This window comes from Aethalodelphis obliquidens, unplaced genomic scaffold (genome assembly GCF_003676395.1).
Source record: "Aethalodelphis obliquidens isolate GAN/ISIS:26980383/991018 unplaced genomic scaffold, ASM367639v1 scaffold27, whole genome shotgun sequence".
Classification (NCBI taxonomy): Eukaryota; Metazoa; Chordata; class Mammalia; order Artiodactyla; family Delphinidae; genus Aethalodelphis; species Aethalodelphis obliquidens.
In genome coordinates this window covers 7,516,338-7,529,244 of record NW_020837971.1, presented here as the reverse complement: position 1 = coordinate 7,529,244, position 12,907 = coordinate 7,516,338, and the positions used below count along the sequence as shown (strand labels likewise).

The 12,907-nt window shown below is 39.6% G+C and overlaps 2 protein-coding genes across 12 annotated transcripts in view; one reads left to right on the top strand and one right to left on the bottom strand.

Moving 5' to 3' along the window:
* The window catches only part of SRPK2 (SRSF protein kinase 2), a 243,231-nt gene that overhangs the window by 49,335 nt on the left and 180,989 nt on the right, over positions 1–12,907 (top strand). The window lies entirely within an intron of this gene.
* LOC113629451 (40S ribosomal protein S26-like) lies at positions 11,164–11,628 on the bottom strand. The gene has a single exon (XM_027123864.1). It carries the CDS (start codon positions 11,584–11,586, stop codon positions 11,239–11,241), a length of 348 nt encoding a protein of 115 aa, XP_026979665.1. The 5' UTR covers positions 11,587–11,628; the 3' UTR covers positions 11,164–11,238.

The following is a 12,907-nucleotide window of genomic DNA, read 5'->3' as shown; positions in this document are numbered from 1 at the left end:
GCGCACGGGCTTTCTCTAGTTGCAGCGAGTGGGGGCTACTTTTCATTGCGGTGTGCAGGCTTCTCCTTGCGGTGACTTCTCTTGTTGCGGAGCACGGGCTCTAGGTGCGTGGGCTTCAGGAGTTGTGGCTTGCGGGCTCTAGAGTGCAGGCTCAGTAGTTGTGGTGCATGGGGTTAGTTGCTCCACGGCATGTGAGATCTTCCTGGATTAGGGATTGAACCTGTGTCCCCTGCATTGGCAGGCAGATTCTTAACCATGGTACCACCAGGGAAGTCCCCATTTTCTGACATGTTTTGAAGAACAGAAGTTCTTAATTTTGATCAAGTCCAGTTTACCAAAATTTCCTTTTTTTTTTTTTTTTTTTTGTGGTACGCGGGCCTCTCACTGTTGTGGCCTCTCCCATTGCGGAGCACAGGCTCTGGACACGCAGGTTCAGCGGCCATGGCTCACGGGCCCAGCCGCTCCACGGCATGTGGGATCTTCCCGGACCAGAGCACGAACCCGTGTCCCCTGCATCGGCAGGTGGACTCTCAACCACTGCGCCACCAGGGGAGCCCCAAAATTTCCTTTTTATATACATGCTATTTCACAAAGATCGCCTTCTTATGTTTTTTTCTAGATGTTTTATAGTTTTTACTTTTTCCATTTTGAGCTAATTTTTGTGCATCAAATACATAAATTTTGTGGATCAAAGTTCTTTTTTTTTTTTAAACAAATGACTATCCAGTTTTTCCAGCACTTTTTGTAGAAAAGATTTTTCTTTCTCCACTGAATTGCTTTTGCACCTTTGTCGAAAATTAGTTGACCATATATGTGGACTGTTTCTATTTTGGGACTCTATTGATTTGTCTGTCTTGTCACACTGTCTTGATTACTGTAGATTTAATAATGACTTGAAGTCAGGTGGTGTAAGTCCTCAAAATTTGTTGTTTTTCTAAGTTCTTTTGGTTATTCTAAGTCCTTTGGCCATGGCTCACGGGCCCAGCCGCTCCGCGGCATGTGGGATCTTCCCGGCCTGGAGCATGAACCCGTGTCCCCTGCATCGGCAGGCGGACTCTCAACCACTGCGCCACCAGGGAAGCCCAGTCCTTTGTATTTTTATATGACTTGTAGGATCACCTTGTCAGTTTCTACCAAAAAATGCCTATTTTGATTGAGATTGCATTGAATCTATAAATAAATTTGTGACAAATGACATTTTAATGATATTGAGTGTTTGCTCCATGAGCCTGATAATTCTGTGTTCATTTAGGTTGTCTTTAATTTCTTTCAGCAACATTTTATAGTTTTCAGTGTGTTGGTCTTGCACATCTTTATTTTATTTATTTTTGGCTGCATTGGGTCTTAGTTGCGGCACATGGAATCTTCGTTGAGGCGTGAGGGCTGTTTGTTGTGGTGCACAGGCTTCTCTCTAGTTGTGGCGTGTAGGTTTTCTCTTCTCTAGTTATGGCGCACAGGTTCCAGGGCCCGTGGGCTCTGTAGTGTGCGGCACCCAGGATCTCTAGTTGAGGTGCGTGAGCTCAGTAGTTGTGGCACGCAGGCTTAGTTGCCCCACGGCATGTTGGATCTTAGTTCCCTGACCAGGGATCGAATCTGCGTTCCCTGCATCGTAAGGCAGATTCTTCACCACTGGACTACCAGGGAAGTCCCTGCCACTTTTTTTTTTAACTAACTTTATTTTTTTTAATTTATTTCATTTTATTTATTTATTTATTTTAGCTGTGCTCTGTCTTTGTTGTGGCATACGGGCTTCTCTAGTGCGGTGCGCGGGCTCTACCGCGTGTGGGCTCAGTAGCTGAGGTGCGCCTGTTTAGTTGCAGTACGTGGGATCTTAGTTCCCCGATCAGGGATCGAACCAGGGCCCCCTGCATTGGGAGCACGAAGTCTTAACTGTTGGACCACCAGGGAAGTCCCTGCCACTTCTTGTGTGACATGAATTAAGCAAAAGTCATTCAGTCTCTCTGAACTTGTTTTCATCAGTAAAATGGAGAATGCTTATAGATGGGGTTTCTTAACCTTGACAGTGTAGATCCCAGTCACAGCTGCTCAGACTGACAAATGAAAAATGTCTTCAGACATTGCCAGATGTCCCTGGGTAGGGGTGAGACGGACAGGATATAAAAATCACCCCTGATTGAGAACCATTGGTTGTTCTAACTTCATGAGATTACTGTGAGGGTTAACTTGATATGTATGGAAAGTTTAGAGGACTTATCTATGGCAGGCGGTGATTGAGTGATACTATATCACACATTCTTCAAGTTGTTTTGGCAACTGAAGGTATTTTGTTTACTCTAAATAAGCTCAGAATAGACAGTCTCTGGAAAGAAATTATTTAATTATGTCTTAGAGTCCAGGGACCTTTTTTTTTTTTTTGCGGTACGTGGGCCTCTCACTGTTGTGGCCTCTCGTGCTGTGGAGCACAGGCTCGGGACGCGCAGGCTCAGCGGCCACGGGCCTAGCCACTCCCCGGCATGTGGAATCCTCCCGTACCTGGGCACGAACCCATGTCCCCTGCATCGGCAGGCGGACTCTCAACCACTGCGCCACCAGGGAAGCCCCAAAATTTATTTACTGATTTTATTTATTTGGTTTCACTGGGTCTTAGTTGCGGCATTCATGTGGTATCTGGTTCCCTGACCAGGCATTGAACCCGGGCCCCCTGCGTTGGGAGCGTAGAGTCTTATCCATTGCACCACCAGGGAAGTCCTAGGGAACATTTTTAAGAAAAATATGTATTTATTTATTTATTTATTTATTTGCTGCTTTGGATCTTAGTTGCCGCATGCGGGATCTTCTGTTGCGGAACGAGGCTTCTCTCTAGTTGTGGTGCATGGGCTCCAGAGCGTGCAGGCTCATTAGTTGCAGCGGGTGTGTGGGCTCCGGAGTGGGCGGGCTCAGTAGTTGTGGTGCGTGGGCTCTCTGGCTGTGCCACGCGGGCTCATTTGCCCCGTGTATGGGATCTTAGTTCCCCAACCAGGGATCCAACTGGCATCCTCTGCATTGCAAGATGGATTCTTAACCATTGGACTACCAGGGAAGTCCCCAGGGAAAATTTGATAAAGAAATAATTTGGTGTGGGTGTTTTATACTAGTTTGAGAAGGTATATCTAATTACATGTCTGCATGGCAGTCAGAAATAAATGAAGAAATGGAGAATCATTAAGAAATTAAACTGTTGTCTACTTTCTCTTGTGTCACATCTTCCTGGTGTGGTTTTATTATATTATGTCAAAGGTTGTGGATCTCCAGAATATCAGTTATAAAAATCAAGTGTGTTTCAAAATGCCGTTAGCTTCACCTTGCCTGATGGGCATGTGTTGTTTCTTTGCTGTTCATCATTCATTTCATCATCTATGAAAAGAGCACCCTAATTTCATTTTGCAAAATCGTACAGTATTGAGAGTGTTAGTGGAAGTGCAGCTGGGGGGATCTTGCCTTAGCCAAGAGATAGGCACTGGACGCAGTCTAAACCTGGAGTTTCCTCCCTGGAATTTGCATCCTGTGCCCGGTGACTGGAGACCCTGTGCGGTTCCCTGTAACTTTCTAACAACTCTCCTTCCCCTTTTTTCTGAATGGAGTTGGTTATAACAAATTGATGTTTACCTCTTCTCTCAAATAGCATAGATAAAATCTGCAAAGGGCCCAGAATTGCTTTGAAAACTGATATATAAGTATGTACTTTTCATACATATTATCTTATCTGATTTTAACATCATATTTCTTTGTCTTCATTTCTTTGATTTTCCTACCAGTGGAGGGCTGTTTTGTGAGAATAAATCTGATCTACAAAAAAATGTCATCTGAAAAAAAAAAATGTCATCTGAGAATGTCCAATCTTTTGTTTTGCGATATGCAGGCCTCTCGCTGTTGTGGCCTCTCCCGTTGTGGAGGACATGCTCCGCACGCGCAAGCTCAGTGGCCATGGCTCACGGGCCCAGCCCCTCCGCGGCATGTGGGATCTTCCTGGACCGGGGCACGAACCCATGTCCCCTGCATCAGCAGGCGGACTCTCAACCAGTGCGCCACCAGGGAAGCCCTGTCCAACCCTTTTGAGTAAATTTTCTTAGGTCTGTGTTTGGTGCTATAGACTTCTATGACTGACACAGTGAAGTAATTTTAACACTAGTAAGCCAGAGAGTAGGAAATGTTTTACATTCAAGAAAGCCTCTCATTTCCCATTTTTAAAAGACTGTTATTCCTTCATAGGTTGGAATAGTTTTAGTATGTTTAATTGTAGGGATGAACATCTCTGTCTCAGACTGAATACCAGGCAGAGGTTGTAGAAGTCCATGGTTCATCCTATGGAGGGAATGATGAAAACTGACATTTGTTGTCTTTCCTGTGTCTTGTCTTGGATGCAGATGGCCTTTCTGGATATTTAGAAGGAGATTGATTAGGACATGGCTAATCTTGTGATTGCCTGATGAGTTTTAGGCCAAGATATAGTTTGAGGAATTGCAGTCTTGGAAAGTGGATGAGGTTAGGTAGAAGTTGGTAAGCTTGTTAATTAAAATAGAAAGATGGCCAGTGCCAGCTTCCAGGGCATCCCTTTCAATGGCAGTTGAACATTTCTTGGGAAATTAAAGCAGAAGGCATTTGTTAGGCTTCGTTTACTATTTAACTTTACTTAGATTAGAAGTAAATTACTGTGCTTAAAGGATCTTGTTTTAAAAGATAGACTTGAAGCTTCCATTTTAGGAAGGAGTTCCATCATTGGTAGGAAACTGGTATTTAAAGTGTTAGTATTTAGTCTATTAAGATTATATAGTACAGTTTTAACTTTGTTCTTTTAGACATAACTGTCTTTGTACTGTTCACAGTGTGAATGTTTATTCAATATTTTATAACACCTCCCAGAAAGTTTTAACTAACATCAAGGTGTTTTGTTTGTTTGATTTGTTTTATGGTTGGGAAATTAGTATTGAAAATATAACATGAGTTCTGAAAATATCTGTTATGCCCTTTTAAAGGAGGGCAGTGGTTGTGCTTTGCTTGTTTGCGGATCACAGTATCTGGAATTTCAAAGAAGTTTAGCAGGTGATCTCAGTAGAAACCCCCTGTGCTGTTAAAAATTGTTGATAAAAATTCATATCCTTTAATTACAGGAAAGCCACTGGAAAAACACTGTCATGGTTGTTTTCTTCATAGTTTATAATAGATTAGTAGCTATACATTAGATTGTGGGAAAATGTAGAGTAGGCTGGGATGGCTGGGGGTACATATGCCATTTATAGTGAAAGATAAAACTGCTCTCTATATGTTGTAGCTTGTATTTGAAATGTTCTTATTACTCTTTTCTTCAACTTATGTATCAGCAGTTCTCAAACATTTTTGTCTCAGGACCGCTTTATGCACTTAAGAATCATGGAGGACTACCAAATAGCTTTTGTTTATGTTGGTTATATCTTATCAATATTTACTATATTAGATTTATCAATATTTATTAGAAATTTAACTTAAGTTAAAAATTATTTGTAAGTAAATTTATTGTTATTTAAAATGATCACATCATGGTCACATAAATAACATATTTTTTAAATGAAAAATAACTTTTCCAAAACAAACATTTACTGAGAAAATGGCATTGCTTTACATTTTTTGTAAGATTCTTTAAATGTCTGACTTAACAGAAGACAGTTGGATTCACATATTTATTTCTTTGTTCTGTCTATTGTGATGTACTGTTTGCATTGAAGCAGGGGTCCCCAACCCCCGGGCTGAGGACTACTACCGGTCCTTGGCCTTTTAGGAACCTGGTGGCACAGCAGGAGGTGAGCGGCGGGGGAGTGAACAAAGCTGCATCTGCCGTTCCCCATCGCGCTCCCCATTGCTTGCATTACCTCCTGAACCATTGCTCACATTACCGACTGAACCATCCCCCTCCCCCCACCCCGTCCGTGGAAAAATTGTCTTCCATGAAGGCACCGTCTCTGGTGCCAAAAAGGTTGGGGACCGCTGCGTTGAAGTATATATGAAGGAAATCTGGCCTTGGATAGGTTTACTGTTAGGAGAACAGTGTTTTTATAGCCTTTTCACATAATTGTGGATATTTTTTATTACTACACTAAAACTTGGCAAATGTTAGAAGAAAGGTTGGTAGAAGAAAGGTTGTATTGTGGAATCTGAACCCATATTGATGGACTTTAACATAACTGTTGCTTTAAAATCTGTTGATTTTCTTGCAATTTAAATGACTTTTCCCTCCATACATGATTATGTAATATCATTTGGAAAATATTAGCTTACCGAGTTATGCAGATCTTCCAAATGTTGACACATACAGTAATCAAAATTAACACTTGTTAACATCTTATCAGAAAGTGTTTAATTATTGAGACTGGTCACACTTAGGGTGGCAGGTATAAGTTTTATAGATTTCTAGTATTCTCTTGCAACCTTAAATTTTATCATCAGCAACAAATACTTTCATCTGTTTTTGTTTAATTGATAGGTTCTCTTCACTCATTTTTAAGAAAATGTCTGCCATATACCCAAGTCTGAGTAAGCATAATTTGTATATATGTTCTTTCAAGTAAAAATGATGTTTCATGAAAAAAGTGGCTCGTTCAGCTCACAACTCAGACAGTTGTCCGAGTGCTTTTTCTTGAGAGAGGTATCGTATTTTGGTGGGCAGCAGTAGTTTTTATGTGCATTTTGTTACACAGAATTTTTAAAGTATAAGCATGGAGATTAGTAAAAATAAATTTTACTTCCTCATTAAGGACCTTCTTAAGTGAAAAGCGCCCCCCCCTTTTTTTTTAAGATACACTACACTGACTGGTACAGGTAGGGATCATTGCTTTGATTCCTGCTAAGGCACCAGCACTTTTACCCACCATTATTATTGCACCATCAGTGGAAGAAAGCAAACAGTATTTTAGTAGTATTCTCAGGGGCCACAGAAGTCCTTGAAAATATACCATCTGAACATAATCAGCTTTGCTTCTTTCTAATTTGTGTATGTTTTATTTGGGCCCTGCTTTGAATGAACAGTGTCACTCAGCATTCAAGACTCAGTTATTACTGAATTTTTCTGGAAATCTCAGTTTGATGATATTTCTTCCTTCAGCATTTTGTTACAGTATTTAGCACAATGTGATGGTGTGAGCTTCTTGAAGATGAGAACTGTCTATTAATCTCATCATATTCTCCTATTCTTGGTGCATAGTACCTAGATCACAGTACATGACCAGTAAATGCTAGTGGAATGAAGGAGGTGATTGAAACAGACATCTAACAACGCCAAACCTAGCCTGGGATCTTTACTAAAAGAAAAAATGGCCCTGTATACCTGTATTTAAAATTCCTGAGGGAATGTTTTTTGAGCACAGAACATTAAATATTATTTATAATGATGACCCAGAGTTATCATAAAAGATAAAATTATACTTATTGGTCTTTGTGTGAGAACAGGATTTCCATGACTAATTAATGCAAAAATGGATCAAAGGAGCAAGTTTGAATGTCTGTCTTTGTTGAAAACCCTTTGTAAAATAGGAAATAGGAATAGAAAGACCTTTCCTTAAAATCATTAAAAAAAAAAAAATCAGGGCTTCCCTGGTGGCGCAGTGGTTGAGAGTCCATCTGTCGATGCAGGGGATGCGGGTTCGTGCCCCGGTCCGAGAAGATCCCACATGCCGCGAAGTGGCTGGGCCCGTGAGCCATGGCCGCTGAGCCTGTGCGTCCGGAGCCTGTGCTCCGCAATGGGAGAGGCCACAACAGTGAGAGGCCCGCGTACCGCAAAAAAAAAAAAAAAAAAAATCAGTCTTAATGATAGTCTTGATCATGGTAAATGTTATGTATATTACCATTCCCATTAAAATCAGGAACTAGATTGGTTGACAGTTCTCCCTCATTATTGCTTGGTGTTAATTCTGTAAATGTTGGTGCAGTCAGATATAAAAACTAAACAAAACGTATACAAATTAGAAAGAAGCAAAGGTTATTATTTTCAGATTACTATGTTGTCTACTTGAAATCTGAGAATAATATGTATTTTGAAAATTATAATCAATAAGAGTTAAAGTTAACTTCTAAACAAAAAAATCAGTAATTTAAAAGTATTTCAACAATAATGAAAACCTCTGTTTACAAAAGAATACCAAAATTATGATTTCTCTTTTGTAATTGACATTTAAGCAGGTAAATAATTTGGACAAGTTACATAATTAGAACATGAACAGTTAAGGTCAGTGCTTTTAACTTGTGACTCTTAGGTGAGACAGATTATTTAAAAAAATCCTGTAACAATTTTCCCCAAATTTATTCAAAGATAAAGTTTCAAGTCAACTTTTATTTTTGCCTCATAATAATTTCAGATGAGTACTGTGTTTATCTTAAAGCATTTTCAGGTTTCAGTTGTAGGAATTACATTGAAAAGCATTTTCTTATTTCTTTTTTAAAGTTTTTTTTTTTTAGTTATGAGAAATTTGAAACTTAGAAGTTGAGCCAATAGCATATTAAATCCCCAGCACCTGTCACCTAAATTAAAAAATTATTAGTTTTGCTCCATTTCTTTTATTTTTTTCCCTTTTTGTGAATACGTTTTAAAGCATATATAGGATACATTATTTCACTTCTACATACTTCCATATGCATGACTCTTTCAGCATGGGCTGCCATAAGAAAATACCATAGACTGGGTGGCATGAACAGCAGAAATTTATTTTCTCACAGTTCCAGAGGCTAGAAGTCTGAGATCATGTTGCCAGCAAGGTCGGGTTCTTGTGAGGGCCATCCTCCTGGTTTGCAGACAGCTTTCTGGCAGAGTTCTCACTTGGAGAGAGAGTAAATTAAATTCTCTGATATTTCTTCTTATAAGGGCACTAATCCCATCATAAGGGCCCTACCCTCATAATGTCATCTAAACCTAATTACTTACCAAAGGCCCCATCTCCAAATACTATCACATTGTTGGTTTAAGACTTCAGTGTATGAATTTTGGGCTGGGGAGAGGGGATACAATTCAGTTCATAGCGGTGTCTACAAGATTTGTACATCTTCTTGTGCATAATCACAGTGCCATATTATATCCAACAGAATTAATAAAATTCTTTGTTGTCATCTAAAACCCAATCTATATACACATTTCCACAGGTACTTAGTCATTTTACAGTTGATTTGTTAGAATTGGGATCCAAAAATAAGTCCATGTGTTAACATTTGTTTGTTATGCTTTTTAAATCTGGGTAGCTAAAAGGGTGGTTTTAAAAAGCAGTGCAGTGGGACAACTGGCTTTTTCTTTCAACAATAATTGTGTAAAAAAAAAGTGAAGGAGAAAAAAATAACAAAGAAAAAAAGAGAAGAAGGAGAGGGGAGGGACTGCTGTAGAGTAAAAGTAACTTAAAGTGCAAAATAAACAAATGTGGTATATGGATTTTTTTTTTTTGGATCCTTATTCTAACAACTCAGCGGTAAAAAGGTGGAAATATCCTGAATTCTTTAGCTCCAATATTCTAGAAAATAGGGGTGGGTAAACATTTGAATTTTAAAGAAAAAGAATTCCGAAAGTATTTTAATTAAATAAAGATTTTTATAGTTCTCACAAATTACCATTGTATTTTAGTTTTAAAACAGTCTTAACACATGAATGAAAATTTTATGTGAGGATATTGTTAGAACTCAAGATACAATTAACTCATGATACAGCTTTAAAAACTTCTCCAAAGTTGAATTCATCACAGTAGTTTTATAAAAGTTTGCAAAGAACACTACTAAGATTTAAAAAAATTTTTTTGATTTGTTTATTTGGCTGCATTGGGTCTTAGTTGCAGCACGTGGGATCTTTCGTTGCAGCATGCAGGATCTTTCGTTGTGGCACGAGGGTTTCTCTAGTTGTGGCATGTGGGCTCAGTAGTTGTGGTGCATGGGCTTAGTTGCCCTGCAGCATGTGGGATCTTAGTTCCCCTACCAGCGATCAAACCTATGTCCCCTGCATTGGAAGGCAGATTCTTTCTTTCTTTTCTTTCTTTTTTTTTTTTTTTGCGATATGCGGGCCTCTCACTGTTGTGGCCTCTCCCGTTGTGGAGCGCAGGCTCTGGACGCGCAGGCTCAGTGGCCGTGGCTCATGGGCCTAGCCGCTCCGCAGCATGTAGGATCTTCCCAGACTGGGGCACGAACCCGTGTCCCCTGCATCGGCAGGCGGACTCTCAACCACTGCGCGACCAGGGAAGCCCGGAAGGCAGATTCTTAACCACTGGACCACCAGGGAAGTCCCTGCTAAGATATTTTTGACTGTAGTGAATATTTGAGGTGAAATAACATTATTGAAATATGATTTTAACCAGTAGATGGCAACAAATCAATATCTGAATGTAGTTTTAAGAAAATTGCAGGAGAAATAGTATAAGTCATCAACAAGGTACATTAGATTTTCTTCCACAAATAAACATTTTGTGCTTATGTCTTTAATATATGCTTGCTTGCTTGCTTATTTATTTATTTATTTATTGCTGCATTGGGTCTTAGTTGCTGCGTGCGGGCTTCTCTAGCTGTGGTGAGCGGGGGCTACTCTTTGTTGCAGTGAGCAGGCTTCTCATTGTGGTGACTTATCTTGTTGCGAAGCACAGGCTCTAGGTGCGCGGGCTTCAATAGTTGTGGCACATGGGCTCAGTAGTTGTGGCTGATGGTCTCTAGAGCGCAGGCTCAGTAGTTGTGGCACATGGGCTAGTTGCTCTGTGGCATGTGGGATCTTCCCGGACCAGGGATCGAACCGTGTCCCCTGCATTAACAGGTGGAATTTTCTTTTCTTCTTTTTTTTGCGGTACGCGGGCCTCTCACCACCGTGGCCTCTCCCGTTGCGGAGCACAGGCTCCGGACGTGCAGGCTCAGCGGCCATGGCTCACGGGCCCAGCCGCGCCGCGGCATGTGGGATCTTCCCAGGCCTGGGCACGAACCTGTGTTCCCTGCATCGGCAGGCGGACTCTCAACCACTGCACCACCAGGGAAGCCCCCAATATTTGCTTTTTAATTAGAAAAATTAATATAGATTTTCTTTTTATGTGATATGCATTGTTTATTTTAAAGCCATGATTGATTTTTGATAGTTGGATGATTAGTTTATAGTTGTATTTAGAAACCGAGCATTACTACAGTTATTTGGTTTATTAGTTGGTAGAAGCTAGTAATCAGTGGTAATTTGGGGAATTATTTATTTATTTATTTTTTAAAGTATAATTTCCATTTTATTGTTTTTCCAGGGGACAGTATTTCTTTAGTCTTTAAGAACTTAACTCCTTACATGGGCTTTGGTGGAGGTCGTGGGACAGCACCAGCAGGTCTAAATCGGGGTGGAGGTGTTCGGTCCTTCCGGGCTTCCCGAGAACGATGCTTGACTACCTTGCTGTGAATGGCCCAACTCACGCAGTAATGCACTTTCACATACAGCTTGGGAAGCACATAGGCGTTGAAAACACTCGCTTCGGAAATGTCCCTGACGGCTGCGGCCTCTACGATGTTCCGAATGACGAACTTCTTAATGGCCTTATCCTTGGGCATGCAACGGGTATAGTTGGTACAGTGAATAGGCTGCACATGGCCGCGGCCCTTTTTGGCACGACCATTGTTCCTTATTTTCTTGGTCATCTTGGAAGCGAGGAGGCGGAAGAGTGGGAATTATTTTTATTTGCCTTGCTTTATTAGAAGTTTAATAATCATCTAGTTAGTAAGTAATGTTATTTAACTTAATAAAAATAAGTTTATACTTTTTAAGAAAACAAACTGTAGAACTGTGTGATAGAAAAAATTGGGAAAAATCTGTGTTTATCAGTATGGGTTATATTTCCATGATTATTGTAATGCTGTGTAAATGCTGTAGATCTGTTGGTATTTTTATCAGCTATACACACAGCATTGCATCAGAAAGTTTGATACCTGACACAAAAGTGTAGCACCTTTGTGAAGTTTTCCAACAACTCAGTACTATATATTGTTGATGGATATGTGTATATTCTCTCTCTGTTTCTCTGTCTCTTATAAAACTTTATGAAAATGGACTGGCAGGGTTACATCAGAAAGTTACTGCTGTTTGGAAGTAGCAGAGGAAATTGGGACTTGAGTTTGTTTTAAAGGGTTAATTTAGCTATTTTTTGTAATATTAGCAGTTGTTAATTCTGAAAAGCTGGAATGAATCTTTGTTAACGATACTTTTTGTTCTTTTCTGTATCTTTTGAATTAAAATAGACACAACTGAACATAAATAATCCTGAGCAGAGCAGCTAGTGATTACAAAATGTTAATTATTTGTGACTTCAAGTTAAAAAATTTAACAATATATACATTTTGCATTTTGTCCATATATACAAACTAAATGTCATTATTTATTACTTGATAAAATAAACATTTTAGGTATTATTTAATCTATACTCATCTTTCTGATGTCAACTTAATGCATCACAATTTATATAGTTACATATTTGTAGGCCTTTTGGTGGTTTCTTATTTTTTATTTTATAAACGTCCCTTCGGCAGATATCTTTTGTGCAGTTAGTTCTGAGAGGAGGAAGAGTTAATTTTTGGTAAATAAGAGTCTATTGAGTCTAAAGGTAAGAGCAATGCTATAGTTTCTATTATTTATTTTTAGATTGTCTTTATTTTTATCGGGTTTTTCTTTTTTAATTGAACTTTGGGAGTTCCCCGGCGGTCCAGTGGTTAAGACTTTGCCTTCCAATGTGGGGGGGGGGCAGGGCAGGGGGTTGTGAGTTCAATCCCTGGTCGGGTAGCTGGGATCCTACCTGTGTCATGGCCAAAAAAACCCCAAAAAAACATTAAAAAAAAGCAGCAATATTGTAACAAAAATTCAATAAAAGACTTTAAGAAGTCTTTAAAAATTCAATAGAAGACTTTTTTTTAATCTTTACAAAAATAAAATTGCAGTTTAGTTGATGTACAATGTTCTGTTAATTTC